At 41.7% G+C, this 16,961-nt stretch overlaps 2 protein-coding genes across 2 annotated transcripts; both read left to right on the top strand.

Moving 5' to 3' along the window:
* The first annotated feature begins 106 nt into the window (after positions 1 to 106).
* Positions 107 to 8,326, top strand: peds1b (plasmanylethanolamine desaturase 1b). Its single transcript, XM_086213326.1, has 6 exons — positions 107 to 299; positions 1,662 to 1,781; positions 1,874 to 1,965; positions 2,440 to 2,584; positions 4,211 to 4,423; positions 4,494 to 8,326. Exons 1-6 carry the CDS (start codon positions 164 to 166, stop codon positions 4,613 to 4,615), a joined length of 828 nt encoding a protein of 275 aa, XP_086069452.1. The 5' UTR covers positions 107 to 163; the 3' UTR covers positions 4,616 to 8,326.
* A 1,165-nt stretch (positions 8,327 to 9,491) lies between these two features.
* LOC147255545 (ubiquitin-conjugating enzyme E2 variant 1-like) lies at positions 9,492 to 16,366 on the top strand. The gene is made up of 4 exons (XM_086213325.1): positions 9,492 to 9,613; positions 12,988 to 13,136; positions 13,427 to 13,552; positions 14,625 to 16,366. The coding sequence occupies exons 1-4, from the start codon at positions 9,592 to 9,594 to the stop codon at positions 14,769 to 14,771; spliced, it is 444 nt and encodes a 147-aa protein (XP_086069451.1). The 5' UTR covers positions 9,492 to 9,591; the 3' UTR covers positions 14,772 to 16,366.
* Positions 16,367 to 16,961: the final 595 nt, after the last annotated feature.

Here is a 16,961-nt window from a genome sequence, read left to right as displayed (position 1 = left end):
CTTTTGCTACATTTCCCGTCCTTCGATTGGCTGTTGCTCACAACATCTCGCACCTGATTGGATCAAATCGCTACGTTGTCTGTGGGCTGAGAAGTTGATGATTCCGTTGGTTCCTGACTGCGAGCAGAGAGACCGAAGGGGCTGGGCGGCCCACAGTTGAGAAATGGCGAGAATGGTCAACGAGAACGGGTGTGGAGGGGAGACACAGAACCCCGAACAGCAGGGACCCGGCCGGGGCGCGGCCAGATGGGGTCCACAACACGCCGGTGCCCGAGAACTGGCCAATTTATACTCGCCAGGTGAGTCGATCCCTTTAGCAACTCCGTGCGAGAGCCTCTGCTGGTTCCCCCGGTTCAAGCACCTATAAGTGGCGTGACATGACATCAGGGTTTATATAGTTACCAGGTCGTAAACTATAATCACAAACAAGAGGACCTCATTGTTTTGAACAGGTTTAGTTAAATGACAGTGAACAATCGGCGACATTTCGGGGCTTGTTAACAGCCGCACCGCTGTGGTTACACAATAGGAATCATGTGAGATTGGTTGAATTTTTGTGTTTGAGTCGCTGCCTGTTGTTCTTTGACATTTCGAGCATCAAACAGAGGTTAGCAAACCCTTCAGCTTCTGCTTTCGGCTAAAAACAGATGCCTCATATGGTCACGGAGTTGCTGTGACCTTTCATAACACTGTTGTAGCCATATTAGCGCATAGACATGAAGGACTGCAAAACTAAACAGTTTTACCTGTTAGCCAGGGGTGCAACTATTATTCATGGATGTGGAACTTGACCACACACACCCAGTGTTCAAACACTTGCTGCCTTTTCAATCCCTCGTATCAGCTGAAGGCCTTACATGGACCTGTATCGTACAGCTTTGAGTAGATGTCAGATTTTTACCTGTCAGAGGGGTTCACACCATCTAGCGTCCAGCTTTCTTTGAGCTGTAAAATGCAGACAGGTATTTCAAGCCCAGCTGCAGGGTCACATCAGTGAGGTACAGAGGAACGTTGCTGCAGGTTGCTGTAATGCCTCATCTGATGATTACTTATGCTGACTGCTGTAGTAATCTTTGGACACTATGGTTTGAAAGAAATGACGTCACTAGGCACTGTGGACTGACGTCAATGTATGACATAAATAAAACCAGGGCTAGGTACAGGCAAGGACCTCATAACACCACACATAACACGGCACGTATCATGTCATGGTAGGATTTTCTAACGATATTTTGCGATACTCTCTGGAACTTATAGAAAACTTCAAAGTAGAGCTGAAAATACAACTTGCCACGCGCCACGTGAGTCGTCTGATGCTAAGTACGTCACACTTGTTCTACCTAACTCCTCTGGTTTGTCTTTAAAACCAAACTGCATGCAGACGTCAGCTTTCGAAGCTGCAGGTGCTGCCCTAATGTGGTCCGTCATGACGGTTCATCGTCCGTCTGGAAACTTGTGCCGAGTGCACAGAAGTGACAGGAGGAAATTAGCCACCATCTACATGAGCTGAGAGTTTTGCTTAACTTTGTATTTATCGATAATATGGGCTGGAATGTTGCTACGGTATTGTGGAGAGAGAAAGAAGTGTTTTCCAAATCTGTTCAAACAGGAACCACTGCTGATGTGTCCAGCTGCGCTAACAGCTTTTGTTTTTCTTGAAGGCAAAAGATGTCAAGAATGGATAAGTGTTGTCCTCTGCTTCTCTCTCATGGCCTTCAATTTCATTCACCTCCTTGCCAATTTTCATCTGGGACATTTGTGGCACATCATCTTGGGTATCGGTACGTAAAATATTCTAAAACTGCAGATGTTTCCTACAGCCTGGCTGCTCTCAGTATCTTCCACGGCGTCACGTTTTCTCGTCCCTCCTCAGTGGCGGGGATCCTCACAGCAGACTTCGCATCAGGGCTTGTTCACTGGGGGGCTGACACATGGGGATCCGTGGATCTACCCATCTTTGGAAAGGTAGGCAAACATGAAGCCATGTCTAATTTTTTTTTCCCCTCTAAAACGAATTCATTTTGTGTTTTCTTTGATGGAGGATTTCCCCACAGGGGCTTCAGGTAGTTCTGGGCAAGGGCATTTTTAGTTGTTAAAGAGCATCATGTAGAACATCTCCTACTGTGTGTGACACGATTAAAGATGGCGAAGAGATCGTTTTTCTGGTGTGGGAATTTTGCTGTTTTTCCTACTTTACAAGTCCCAAGCTCATAAATGACTATGTATTTGGTGATGTTATGAAAAACACAAATATTAGTCCAAGGGATCATGAACTTTATAGGTGAAGTAGGCAGGGCTCCTTATTTCAAACTTTGTTTATGGGGAGGCCCACCATCTCAAACCTTGAGGCCCCCTGCTCTAAAACATCTGTCCAGGTCTTACTTTTTCTGCACTATTCCTTGTTTCTCACCCCACTGCACTGTCTTATCTGCCCCGCAGGCCTTTATACGACCATTTAGGGAGCACCACATTGATCCCACCGCCATCACCCGTCATGACTTCATTGAGACCAATGGTGACAATTGCATGTTGACCATAGTTCCTCTTGCAAACATGGCCTTCAACTTCCTCACCCTCTCCCCCGGTGAGTTTTCTGTCAACAAACCCAACATTATATTCTGCATGAAAACATCCCATTCTGATCTAATTTGTGATCCTCCTTCCATTACCGTGAAGGGGGGGGGGGGGGCTCCAAGAAAGAAAAAGAACTTCATTTAATGCTGCTAATGAAAATAATGAAATATAACTTTGATGTTATGTACCTAATTTATGTGCACTCATTTAGTTTCAGCTCAGTGTGAGCCTCTGCAGTTTTGCTGTCATTTTCAGCCCTGCTCTGCTCTCCGCTGCTCTGTTTCACCTAGTGTGTGTGTGCAAACGTGTGTGTGAGAACGTGTGTGTGTCGCTGTTCAGATGTGGCATTAACATGCATCCCGCGTGATCCGATCACAAGTGGAGACCTTTAAAGTACATGAGTCTTGAGTGACCACTTATATCCAGACCTCCGATATGCAAATGACACCAACGTTACGTCTGCCGAGAACAAATGGGTTTTTTACCAGCAAAACATTGTACTGATTTCTAGTGGCACATGCAGGACTATTTCCCAACCCGCGTGAAAATGAAACAATGTATTCATACTCCTGTCTTGTTGTTTCCTGTTTGTTTTTCTGTATTTTTTTTTTCCGCTGTATATTGTCTTTAATTCACTTGAAATTAGAACACTGATTGTCTGATAATAACACTGATATCATTCCTTATTTTCATAGCTAATCTCAACAGGCTACAGAATATTTGTCTTATATTGATCCACTTGTAAAAAATACGTCAAGTTTGTGTTCACACTGCTAAGAGAATGAAGCCCAGATCACCTCTGACTGATCCCATGTATCCTCAGCGCAGTCCTGACTTGTGGTCAGATCACTAAGGATGCATGTTAATGCAGATCTGAATCAGGTGTGTGTGTGTGTGTGTCTGTGTGTCTGTGTGTGTGTTCTATTATGTAAGATGGAAGGTTGAAGTTAAGACATGTGGGCTTCCCTAAAGATGCAAATGTATTCACAGAACCCTACTGATAAAAAGTATTATTAAAACGCAGATAATGCCTACTTCCCTGCTAGAACTGAGCTTCAACCCTAATTTTCAGCAAAAAGAGTCCTCCTCTCAGCTGGACTGATAACAATGGTCTCTATGTGCAGCTGGCTGTGAGGCGAGGGCGTGCAACACAAAAGAGAGACACAACAAAAAATATTCAACAACTTCACTCTGACACAGTGTAGTGTCACCAAAAGCACAGTTGCTGGTGCCGCTCATGTGTACAGAAACCACAACATTAGACAGTCAAGCTAAACTTTTTATCAACTTAAGATAAAGTCAAGAAAATCAGCTCAAGAATGTATTTGCAACCAATGACACTACTGTGGTGGTGGTGGGGGTGGGGCGGGTGAAACCTGGGTGATTACATGACACTAGAATAATTTGGGTGTTAAAAACGAGTCTCCTGCATTTGGAATTTGTCCGACAGAAGCTTCAGATTCTTGACACCTCTCTGCTTTGGCATTTTTGTGTGAATGACATCACCACTCAAATAACTACATGGACTCGTGGACATTAGATTGACTACCAGGGGAGCTTGCAGTGAAAGTAAAAAAAAAACCTCCTGACTCCCTCTCATCTGGCTGGTATCTTTTTTTTTTTTTCTAACTTGCAGCGGAGATTTACCATATCTACCCCTGGTATTGCTACTTGTTTGCACTCGCCATCTTCGTCACCCTCACAAACCAGATTCACAAATGGTCTCACACGTACTTCGGCCTTCCTCGCTGGGTCGTGCTCCTACAAGACTGCCACATCATCCTTCCCCGCAAGCACCACCGCGTCCATCACGTCTCCCCACACGAGACGTACTTCTGCATCACGACAGGTTTGTCTTTAGAACGCCAGTTTGTACATTTGAAGACGTGGAGCGTTGTCACTGAGCTTTATTTCTCCAGGCTGGCTGAACTACCCTCTGGAGAAGCTGGGCTTCTGGAGGAACCTGGAGGACCTGATCCAGAGTGTGACTGGAGAGAAGCCCAGGGCGGACGACCTGAAATGGGCTCAGAAAGTCAAGTAACTGTGCGGGCTAACTGCACCCTACCTCAGAAGATGCTGGCTCCGTCCAGACTTCTCACCCCCTTTTTGCCTCACTTAAACTGTAATACATAGGAAGAAAAACTAACCGTTTTTGATGCCATAGCTTTAAGTCCTGCACATTTTGTCTGTTTTCCAAGAGGAAGTTTTCATTTCTCACAATGGAGATCTTCTTTTCAAATTGCAATATATCCTCAACTCTCATCTAACGTCACTCTTCATGTTTTTGGGGTGATTTACAAAGACTGTTGCAAAGAAGATCCAGTCAGGCGCATAACTTGCAATCACTCCCCATGAAGCTGAAAAGATTTCCTTCACTTCTGAAAATTCAAACGATCCAAAGCAAGAATATGTCTCCAGAGGTGATAAGTCACATTATATTTAGTGCTGCTTTATTTCCTCTGGATCCATTTTTACGTCTCCTCCTAATCAAAGGTCTGTTTGATGTGCTCGGGATAAAATTGGATTTAGACTGTGGTGAGGAAGTTGGACTGGAAGGATGCTTTACCTGTACAGTTAGCTAAAATAACAAATTGGTTAAAGACTGTTGATGCACATTTTGGGTCAGCGGCACACTTTTGGACCTTTTTGAAAATGAGAAATAAATCTAATATATTCAGCTGATACCCATTGATTTTTCTAGCCATATTTAACAGTTATATCATGGCTTTTTTTTTAAAGGCAATGAGACGCTGTAATGCCAAAATGATCCAGCCAGGATGCTAAACGACTGGCGAAAACCAAAAAAAATTGAAAGCAAAATGCTGTCAGGTCCCCTGATGGCTTCATGATGAGATATCTTCAAGTGAATTCTTCATCTAATAAAGTGTATTTTGTATGTCAAGCACTCACTAATAGGTGTTTTCCGCTCAAAAATACAGTGTTCCTGCTGCATAACCTGTCCAAAAAACCACTTGTCTACAAAGTCTCAGGAGCACTGGTCAGTATCATCCAAGTCTTCTTCATTCAGCCGTATGCTCAATAATTCACTATCACTTTCAGTTTGGCTAAGAAAATTCAACTTTAACACTTTGGTTCTGTGCTACTGTGGATAAATGGGACCAGTGGTGTCATTGAGGTGAACCAACACGTCCATGTGAGGACTAGAGAGCATACAGCTGGGTAAAAAAGACACATATTTGAGCTGGTAAACTGGCATCCTGAGACCGGGGTACCATTAGCTTCAAGCTGAGTATTTGTGACTGACTCTTTCTGCGTTCTGGAGGCACAGAGAAGTACGGCTGGTGGTGGTAGAAGCCTCTTTGTGAATTTGTCAGTACTTGAAAGGCAAAATACACTTGTCAGTGAAGTATCACTTCAGTGTAAAACAGATGATTCTCAGGCAGCATGAACGCAATAATTCGATCAGAAAAAGTGGAACTGAAACGGCGATAATATAAATGTATGTTGTCATGCTGCAGTCTTTCTGGTCCAACTAGTTTTCTTTTGAGACGATCATCGTAGACGCTAGTTTATTAGACAGGAAAGAGGCACGTGCAGTTTTGTCGAGCTGCCTTACACACCACAGATGCAGTAATTTTGTAATTGTGTTTGTTTAGCTTCATTTCAACGCTTCTTTGTGTTGTTTTGGGGGATTTTTCTGTCTTTCTGGGGTCTGTGTCTCGGAGATAATCACGCAGATACTCTAAAGTAATGTGCCAACATGATGTAACATCATTTCCTCTCCTCACATCTTCTTTTGTATTGTGAGGGGGAATTTGTCTGTTTGAGAGTGTAACATTCCCCGTGAGTAGTGTTGCCACTGTGTACCGTCTTGGTAAGTGTGATGAGCAGACTTGGTGATGTAAGGGCTTCGGTGGAGGCTGATGATCCAGGATTTTTTTTTTTTTCACTGCTATAGATGAGATTATGTGATTAAGTAATTGGGTGAAAGGCTTTTTGACGCTTAAGTCAGTCATTTGTAAATGTATTGTACAGCAGATAACTATGCAGTGTAATAAGAGGCCCTTAACTATACGTCTTAACTCATCGGATTAGATTCAAATGCCTTTCTTTTTCTAATAGTTTACAAATATTAGCAAAGTTGGGAGCTCTACGATTTAGCCACTTTGAAAAGTGCATGACAAAATGACTTTAAATTAAGATGTCCCTTGCACAGATGTTAGAATGCATGCGTGCATACAGCATGATGACATGTGCAGGCAAAATACAGGGTCACCAGCTGTTCTTGAATTTGTGTAATGGGGGGTGAAATTTATTGTTATGCTTTGAAAACATTACTCCAAATGGGGAACAAATGGTCCCAAGTTTAAACTACCAAAATATTTTCTCCATTCCAAGGAAATATGGCTGACTTTTCAGGTTTTAGCTAACCTTGCTATTAATATGAATAAAATGCTTAATTATTAAAGTCAAAGTAGGCACTTTAAGAAGAGTAATGCCTGATTTTGAAGCTAAACATCGATTATATAATATTCCAGTTTTTGAATCCTTCATACTTGATTATATAGAATTATCTACGATAGGTCAACAGCGAAAGTAATCTGCAGATTGCATAGTGCTTGTAGAGTATTGTGAGAAGCAGTTTTTGTATGTTCGGTAGTAAAAATGTAAGCTGGTAAATCAAGCTTTGTGTCACTGCAACTAAGTATGAGGCCCATGTAGAGATTCTACTCCTCTAGTTCTTCTTTGTCAGTATTAGAAAAATATATTTTTAATCTGCTGTATGCAGCCGGTAGACACATTTGAATTTATTTTGTGAGGGATTTTGACATTTGCTCTCCTTGAGGCTTCAGTATATTGCGTTTGTGATAATATCAAAGTAATTTGAAGGAAGTTTTGTGTATATGTAAACCTGCAGAAACGGACGACTGCTAAGTATAATGCTATAATTAGCCTGGAGCCCAATTTTGCAGGCGAAAGAAATGGTAAGCCATGTCGTAAGCTTTGCTTTTAGACAGATACTGCAGCTATTTCTGGCTGCTAAATGAGGAGAGTCAGTACAGATCTAATAGGCATCAACTTGCTCCAGTTCTCCACATGAACTCAGGATTGCGTTTAAAGTGATACAGGTGGTTCAATATTAATTGACATACGAACACTCCATTAGTGAAGTTATGGCTATTAAGTTGGTAATATCATTTGTTTGTTTCCATCAGATTTAGTTGGCCAATGAGTTCAAATCTAATTATAGGTTCAACTGTAGCCATATACCAGCACACGGAACACAGCTTCCTGTTATTGAAGTAGAACTTGTGATTGGGCTTTGTTTTGTTTTTGTTTTTCTGCTTCGAGACAGTGGATTTAAGGGTATTTTGTGACACTCGGTGATAAACTAAATACTTTCTGACCGGAAATAAAGTAAATGTTGGTGAGCAGGGTGGGCGGTTGTTAAAAGTATGTTTTTGACATGCTGAAATGACTTTTGTATAGATCCTTGAACTTTTTATTGAATTGCCTTATCCTGTCCCTCATTGGTTTCTTGTACATCCTGCCAGCGATATGGGAAAACAGTTAATTGACTGACTTAAAATTACCCGTCACTCGCCTCTCGCTTCTTCTGAGGCAGGACCCACGTGGATGTTGTAGTTGGTTATGTATGCTGGTGGTGGTGATGGAGTTTAAGATATCAGAATAATGCCTTGATGCCTTTTTGTTGTCTTCCATTCGGAAGGCGTACAATGTGTATATTAAACTGTATTTATAACTAAACAAAATAAAAGGTTAATAATTACCATGACTTGTTCTCCCTTACAGTATCTTTCTTTCTTGGATGATCGAAAAATAAAAGATTTGGGTTTGAGGGGTTCAGTCTCAGGGGCTGAACCCCGCCTGTAGCCTGTAGCCGCTGGGATAGGCTCCAGCCCCCACCCCGCGACCCTTAATAGGAACAAGTGGAAGACGATGGATGGATGGATGGATGGATGGATGGATGGGTTCAGTCTCATCAACAGGGGTTCTCCTCTATGTCAAATGTCATCTTGTCTTTGATATGTAAAATGTTAGGAACTGTTCTCTGATTTGGGATTTTTGCATTAAGAGGTTGATAGTTGAGTGCAAGCTGTTTGGGGTCTGCAGTCAATATGAAATGGTACAATGAAATCTCACATTGTCTGTTACATTCCAGTGAACTCCCAAATGTAAACAAAACTTCATTAGAAGACATTTCCAGTAATTCTTAAATAAAATCTTAGTAAATCACTTTTCAGTATACGAATAAATTGCAAACACGGACGTCTAGACTGGCACAAATACACGTCCGTGATACAAGTACATCTAATAATGTGAACAGGAGCACACAAACAGGATTTTGGATTCCATGCCAAGCCCCCAGCATTAAAACCTGAGCCCTGCTGAGGATGCTGATGGTGTTGGAGGTGTGAAAACAAACAGTCATATTTATGCAACACTTTGATGCATCGGGATCATTTGCTATTTGTTCAATACATCATAATTATCCGTGTGTTATAATTGGGACTCTCTGATGGCTCTCTGAGGCACTTAACTAAGATGGAGCCATTAATGGGATTGAGTGCCCAGTCCAAGTGTCTACTGTAAAATGGACCTATTACTATTTAATGTGCTGCCACCTGTTGGGCCTACTGAGGCCTAATCCATGCTCCAAGGGTTTGACTGTCATGTATACAACCTACAACACTTTTCTCAATCATTGTGATAATCCTTGCACCACCGATGCAGTCCTATGAGCCACAAACCGCATAATTCTTTAGTAAATAGTTTTATTTGTGGAGTTGTAATGAATCTAGAGAACCCGACTTCCCTCCTCCCTCACACACTTGATGATGTGAGTCGGGACTCTATGGTATTCTTTCACCTCACCTATTCAAGCATTTGGATGTACAAATACCATACATTTTCAGGAAAATCCATGATCTTTCCTCGAACCAAATGAAGCGCTGCTATGCGTGTCTTCGTGCCGCACGCACAGATGTCTACAATGCTTTAGCTACGTGCGCGCTCCCGTAGAGTTGGAACAAGATGGCGGTCGCCGCCGGATCAGGTAAATGTTTAAGCGAAATAAATCACCGTTAGGAACTGTCGTTGAATGATCTGCAGACTTAATTTTCACTGTATATCTATCAACTTCCATGATGGGGTTGAGTTTGCTCAAGCGCACCCGCTTTATCCGAATACACAAGCTAACGAATAGCAGGAGTCGCTGAGGAGAATGAATCGGAAAGCAATGCTATTAGTTGAGCTAACGTAAGCTAACGGGGAACGAAACGTTGTGTGACTTCCGATAACAGGATCGTGCTATTAACACGAAAGCCGAATAAAATAGCACTACTACTACTTATCTGCTCACGCAGTGCTGTAGAATTTGTTTGCTTCCATTCCGTTTCCTAATTTAGCATGGTGACAATTGCTAGCGATACGCGCTTGGTTGTTATTAGCCAATTTGCGACACAACATTTCCTGATACATTAAATTAAAAAAAAATTAAATATAATTAAATGTCACCACGAGATACTATTGCATCAATAAGTTGTCTTTAACTGGTGACCGTGCAACGTTAACGGTGACGGGACGGTTTCTGAACATTTCTAACGTTATTGACTTGTAGGTAATGTTAGTCGGATAAACGCGATCGGTGATGGGTGGCACTCAGGTCTCTGGAGATGTCTGCGAGTTAAAATGCTTCAGCAGCTGGCGGCGAGGCTGTTTATTTGCATAGCTCTCGCTTGCACTCACAGCAGCTCCACATCACTGCAGAGGCCAGATGATGCAGCATTGCCGAGGCTAAATGTTAAATTAGACGGCAAACACCAATAACCTGTTATTCTCCGAAGGTTCATGAAACCTGCTTGAATTAGGCGTGTCTTGTTGCACTGTGCCAGTGTCTGCCTGTGTTGACCAACGCCATGAACACTTCCCAACTTAATTTCTGCAAGTCACTGCTCAGACAGAAGCTCTTGTAAACTGATAAGTTTGCCTGTCCTTAAATCTCCTCTCTGGTGGAGATGTGCATGTGCTGTCACGTCTGATCCACCTTCAGGCTGATTATATCAGCAGATATATTGGAAATGTGGTATATGCTGATCAAAATGACATCTATTTTACCGATTGTATTGCAGGAAAAGAGGATTTTGTACTTAAGAAATGGTGTAGTCGGGTTATTTGGCGGGCAGATTGGACTCAACTCTATGGATTACAAGCTTCTCAGTCTATGATACATCCGCATGATTGTACCCATGATTCGAATTTCATTCCCATGATTATAATTTTTCATATTGTCAGTATTGTGCTCTCTGAAAGGTATTTTTTTCTTTACTTACAAATTATTTTTTACATTTTCATGTTTTTATTCTGGGGTTAAATTATGAATCTTGCAATCATCAATTGTTTCATTCTCTCTGGAATGTGGATTTGTGAAACAGATTCTCATATGTTGTGTTTCATTTTTGATTAAAGGAATTGGGGTCAGGGAAGGAAATTAAGAAAATATTTTGGGGGCAGTTTTGGCCTCCACAGTCTAAAACATGGGGTCCTTTTTAAAATGATTGGGGACAATGGAAAGAATTTAAGTTAGAGCTTTGTTAATTTTAAGGCCCGACCCATTTATCAGCCAACCGATTTAATCGGCAGATCATAGCCATTAGAAGATAATTGGTAATCGTCCAAAAGTTGGCCGATTGGCGCCGATTTTAACACTCATTTTCAGTAATAAAATGCCGTTAATATGGTGTTTATTTTTTTCTACATTCCTGAAAATGTACCCCACTCAGTGTCGGAATTAGCGAGAGCCACGGGCCTGCAATTTTGGCAAGAATGCCCCCAAAAACCACATTTCGGGGGCATCATTCATGGTGCCGCGACTGACTCAGTTAAATAGTTTAGCAAGGTAGCTAATATGTAAGCTAGGTTATCAAAACTTTCTTTAGTTTGCTAACATGTCACGCTGGACTGATAGTATCAGTGGAGCGTGACAGACACAACGAGGCACGTCATGGGAAACTTATTCAGTTTGAGTTCGAGTGCCCTCTACAGGATACACAAGGACATAATTGCTAAGAAAAACACCATTTTAACGGCATTTTATGACTGAAACTTACGAGTTAAAATCAGCGTCAATCAGCTAACGTTTGGCCCACTCCCGATCATGCTCTCATGGTTTAATAGGCTGGACCCTAAAAATAACCAAGCTCTAACTACAATTTTTCCATGGCCTCAAATCATTTAAAAAATGCCCCTGTTTTTTATACTATGGGAGCCAAAGTTGCCCCAAAAATATTTTCTTACTTTCATACCCTGCGTTGGCTATATTGTAATTTTGATTACAATTTGTATTCCTCGCCCAGCTGCAATCTTAATTATATCGATGTTTGCATGTCTCTCAAGACTGTATGCAGATCTGATTCAAGGCCAGAAAGACAGTGTTCAATGGTTCTATTCTCATATTGCCACGAACACAAATAATTTCAAGATAGTTCTCGTCAGTATCGCCCATCTCCACTCAGAGTATTTGTCACAAGTAACCAGAGCAACACTTGTAACTTGTTGAGGCGGTGGATGAGGCCTGTTGAGGGCTCACGATGTGTCCCTGTTAGCTCGTTGTTTGGAGACAAAAGCTATAAAGTGAATCAACTCCCTCATCTTGTCGTCTCCGTTGATGGCCATCCTGTCACGCATCCTTGTGTTTATTACATTGACTGCCTTGCTAAGACCAACCAGCTACGACTGTGACAGCTGAGTTGAAGCTAATGTGTGTGTGACACTAAGTTATAGTCATCAGTGTAACTGGTACTGGATCTGCTCAGTCAAAACCAGTTTTTATGTAGCACGACTTAAGATGGATTCTTTTATAGTCGGACACGTTGAACATTTTCCGTGAATGTTAACAGTAGCAGTGAAGTCTTGGTTACTTTTATGAAACATGAACAGCATGTTATTGCTATAAATGACTATTTTTGATAGAAAAGTTCAGTCATTTAAATACTGGTTCAGCATAAAGCTGCTCCATGAATGTTTAGTTTAATAGAGTAATGTCTGTGGTGTAGCCCAGAGCAGAGGTCTGGTGTAACCAAGAACATGTCCTGAGGACAAGTACAGTTGAGGTGGTACTTGTGCTTTATCATATTTATGATCGGTTGATGTGTATCGGTGATACTTAGATGAGACAATTTCACAACATCGCATGCTGTGTGGCTCTACCATGGCAATGTTGAAACGATTATCACATCTGAAAAAATGTAATAAAATATTATAAATATTGCACTCTAAATTGGGCCATGGAAGGACTTTTAATTGAAATTGCATGCTTTTTCATGTTAAACATCTGTTTTCTCCTTATTATTCACCCCGCAAACTCTGAATCTGCTCCAAAATCTCAAGTTTTGTGAGAACTGAAAATGTGATTTCTTTGCCCACGAACAGGCGTTAAAGTTCCTCGCAATTTCCGGCTACTTGAAGAGCTGGAGGAAGGCCAGAAAGGTGTGGGGGATGGAACAGTGAGCTGGGGTCTGGAAGACGATGACGACATGACTTTAACACGATGGAGAGGAGTGATCCTCGGCCCTCCTCGCGTGAGTGCTGCAATATTTTTAACACTCCAGTGAGGACAGCTTAGAGATGTCAGGTTTGATCCCACTAGCATGCGTTACAGCACCCATCGTGAGTAGTAACAGGAGCATGGAAGTTGTATGTCAGTAAGAGCCTCAGCCAAGTAAACAATAAGAAAAGCCAGATGCATGCAATGTGATGAATGAAGCTACAATTTCCAAAAGAAGAATAAAACCTTGTATGAATTTACTTATGTGTGTGTTGCTGTTTTAAATTGCTCCTCTCCTCTGCCCTGCCTGTCTTCTGTCCACAGACAAGCTATGAAAACAGGATGTACAATCTGAAGGTTGAATGTGGGCCAGGATACCCAGAGTCACCGCCGTTTGTCAGATTTGTGACGAAGATAAACTTGAATGGTGTGCACACCTCCAACGGTGTGGTGAGTCTTCCTTCTAAACCGCCCGCTATCCTAGCTTGATAATCTGAACCCGTAAGTCTCAGCTGTCAGCAGGTGAACATGAAAGTATTGCTGATCCTGCACTTGCAACATCGTTAAATACATTTGAAGCAAGAAACCTCCTTGGTTCAGGTACATTTTGTATGTTCAGAGTGACTTTCCCGTGTGAAGAGCCCTGGTGTTGTGTGGGACAAAGTACATGGCGTGTTTGCCATCAAAATCGAGATACATACAATTGAAGGAAGACAAGAAGGTCTTGATTAGAGTTTTCCAAATCAGTGTCATTCCACCGTAGGTACATTCGCACTCTTTAAACACAATTTGTACCTTTACAGGAGAAAAGTACTTTTTACAACAAGAATTTCTTGTGCCTTTGGGTTGCTACTTAGCTCCGTTTGAACATGTACAAGTGCTGTCAGTTTTTTTTAAGAATATCACCATGAAATTAACAGCCCTCAGAATGAATACTTCTTTTACCGGAGGAGTGCCTCAGAGCTTCCTTTTATGCAACTTCAGTCTTCACACCAAAGAACACCTTCGTGACTGCTGTTTGAACCTCTGAGCGCTCCAGATGTTTGCCTCTATAAGTAAATACATGACATTAAAGTAAATTAGGTAAAAATAAGATGCAGAAGTATGTAAGTAGGGAAACGTATATGCAAATGGGAAAGACGCATAAATAAAACGAAAAAATAAATGAAGAATTACACAAGGGCATATAGTGTTCAGGTAAATACAGAATCTGATTAATGTAGTTATCAGTTTATGACGCGAACATGTTTTGTTGCATTTTATTAATTGCGAAATGAATACCTACATTTTTCCCACTATTTTTTGAGTTTGTACGTGCATACCTATTTATTTGTTGGATCATTTATTTATTATTTTGCCAGTTTTGGTCCACTGCTGTAAAAACTTAAGATGGCAGTTACTTGAGATTCATTCCACCGATACTGTGAGCTTTTGTAGTTCCGGCAAAGAAAGAAAGAAAAAAAAAGCCTACATGTCGCAGGTTCAACACCACTTTCATGCGTATTGATTTTGTGTGTTGCAGGTCGACATGCACGCGGTGACCGCGCTGGCCAAGTGGCAGAACTCCTACAGTATCCGGATGGTGCTGCTGGAGCTGCGACGGCTCATGACCTGCAAGGAAAACATGAAGCTTCCTCAGCCACCCGAGGGCCAGATCTACACCAACTGAGCCCATGCTACCCCTACACCTTCTCTCTTCCCCACCCAATTTTCTGTTTGCGTATATCCCTTCATCCCATCTACATTCCATTGGCGGAGCAAACACACACATAGCAGAAAACCCCAGTATGCATAAACAGTTACAGATACATGCAAAAACACACACATGCACTTGACGGCCATCTCATTAGATACACCTGTGCAATTTCCTCCCAACACAAGAGCTCTGCCTGGAGGTCTGCTCATTATTCAGTTTTTGTTGACAGCGAAAGGTGATAATTCCGCTTTAGTGGCCGTTGTTGCATCTGACATTACCATCAGTGAGGTTGTGTGTCCTGAAGCGGCGTGAGTGAATTTGACTAAGGAGCAGCTGCAGCCAGTCAGAGGCAAGATAGATCCGTTTTTAAGGAGACAGGAAACTGCACACTCAGCTGCTTACAGGCTGTCGCAGGAAGTGAAAGTAACCATGAAAATGCACAGCAGAGACCATTTAGAGATAGAAATGACCAAGCTCTTTCCAAACACTGCAGCGCTGGAAGCACAACACAGCAGTGATGGTGTTCCACTTGGACAACACACGTCTGACCCTGATTAATGAGTCCTTCAGCCCCACTTCTCAGTCAAAAGCTGTTGTCATCTCCATGAAGTTCAGAGGAGCCGTGACGCACGACAGAAACCATAACCTAACCCAGAGGATCTTTAGTTTGAGACCGATCCTCCGGCCACAAGCTTGATTCATCAGTTGTTCTGGTTTTTGTCATAGATTAGCGAGAGAGGCTCAATTGTTTTTTAATGCTGTGGTGTTGGCTTGTTAATTGGTAAATCATATTTTATAGGTAAACTTAAAACTTTTAACGGCCTTGTTGATCAGTATTGTTGTAGACGTTACCATCCAAATCAGTGACTCATGGTTAATTTTCCCCCAGTCATCGAGAAGATGTCTTCAAACGCCCATCCCTGCACTGCGGTCCAGTTTCTACAACCGATAATACGTATGTCAGTCAAAACAGCATCTTACTATCTTTGTAAAAGCAGAATTTTTGGCAGAGCTGTTGTGATGGAACATTGGATTTGTACAAGTGTACCTAGTGACGTTGCCAGGGAGTGTATGGTGTTGTACGCGTAAACACACACAAAGTTCTAAAAGTCGTTCCAGGCCCTCGTCCCCTCCCTCTCCCATCACTGGAGCTCTGGGTGGACTTGACGTGACAAGGCAGGCGGGGGTCCTCAATCCACACCAGATGTGATCATTCGAATACTGTACATCTTACTAATTTTTTTTTTAATTATTATTTGTTAAAAAATTGCAGATTGTACAATAACATAAATAATCTTATTGAGTGTACCTCTTTGTGTGTTGCCTTTTTGTAACATTGAAAACGTTGCACATAGTTGACTAAACGTGGTGGTTGTTAGCTCTGAGATAATCTTGTAAGGTGTACGTATGAAACCTCGTACCCAAAACACATTGAATTTAGCAACAAAAAAAAAAAGAAAAGAAAAAAGAAAATGTCAAGGATGTCTTCTTATGTGACTGGATATATCTGATGAAATATTTTTTATCAGTGTGTGTTCAAATGAGCTTGCTTCGATTTTTTTTTTTTTTTAAAGCAAGCCTGAAAGTAATATGCATGACTGCAGGATAGCTCAGCAAGATGCCCGCGAGTGGACGACTGTCACACATGGCTTTGTTTTTATGTAAGATTTGTCCAAAGTGAACATTGTGTATCTATACCACTATATCTGATCTTATATGCATAGTAGCATAGTATGCATATCTACTGTAGGTCTGCAGAGGTCCCAGTTAAACCATGCTTGAAAATAGAACTGAAATCAGCTACCTCTTATGGTCTTGTGTAACGTCAGGAGTTATCTGACTTGTGAAATTGTCTTTGCTATTTCATGTGACGATTTGTTTTTCTTTCTCCACTTCTTTCATAAATCTAAATTCATGCTTTTCATGCATTTGTGAACTTTATACATCTTGTCTCCTTAGGACACGACGTACGGCAAACCAGTCAGTAAGAGCCACGCGGTAATGGGTCAAAACCAGGAGTCTTACCAATCCACAATCAGAGGCTGCTAATGTACTCGGACAGCTGACGATTGCGTGTTCTTTCCTTTTTGATGATCACAATGACAACTATAAGGTCACATGGTAGAGTTGTAATTTAACCCTTGAGTGTCCATGACTGCCTGG

The sequence above is a fragment of the Aulostomus chinensis genome, chromosome 9 (assembly GCF_037954235.1).
Source record: "Aulostomus chinensis isolate RoL2024-O1b breed Wild chromosome 9, RoL_Achi_v1.0, whole genome shotgun sequence".
NCBI classification, from domain to species: Eukaryota; Metazoa; Chordata; class Actinopteri; order Syngnathiformes; family Aulostomidae; genus Aulostomus; species Aulostomus chinensis.
Note: the sequence above shows the minus strand (reverse complement) of the source record. Positions and strands in the feature narration are given on the sequence as shown.

Coding starts and splice junctions, on each gene's coding strand:
- peds1b (XM_086213326.1), top strand. CDS start 164: ATGGCGAGAATGGTCAACGAGAACGGGTGTGGAGGGGAGACACAGAAC. Junction 300..1,661: donor GGCCAATTTATACTCGCCAG/GTGAGTCGATCC, acceptor TTTTTCTTGAAG/GCAAAAGATGTCAAGAATGG. Junction 2,585..4,210: donor CTTCCTCACCCTCTCCCCCG/GTGAGTTTTCTG, acceptor TCTAACTTGCAG/CGGAGATTTACCATATCTAC.
- LOC147255545 (XM_086213325.1), top strand. CDS start 9,592: ATGGCGGTCGCCGCCGGATCAG. Junction 9,614..12,987: donor GGCGGTCGCCGCCGGATCAG/GTAAATGTTTAA, acceptor GCCCACGAACAG/GCGTTAAAGTTCCTCGCAAT. Junction 13,137..13,426: donor TGATCCTCGGCCCTCCTCGC/GTGAGTGCTGCA, acceptor TTCTGTCCACAG/ACAAGCTATGAAAACAGGAT.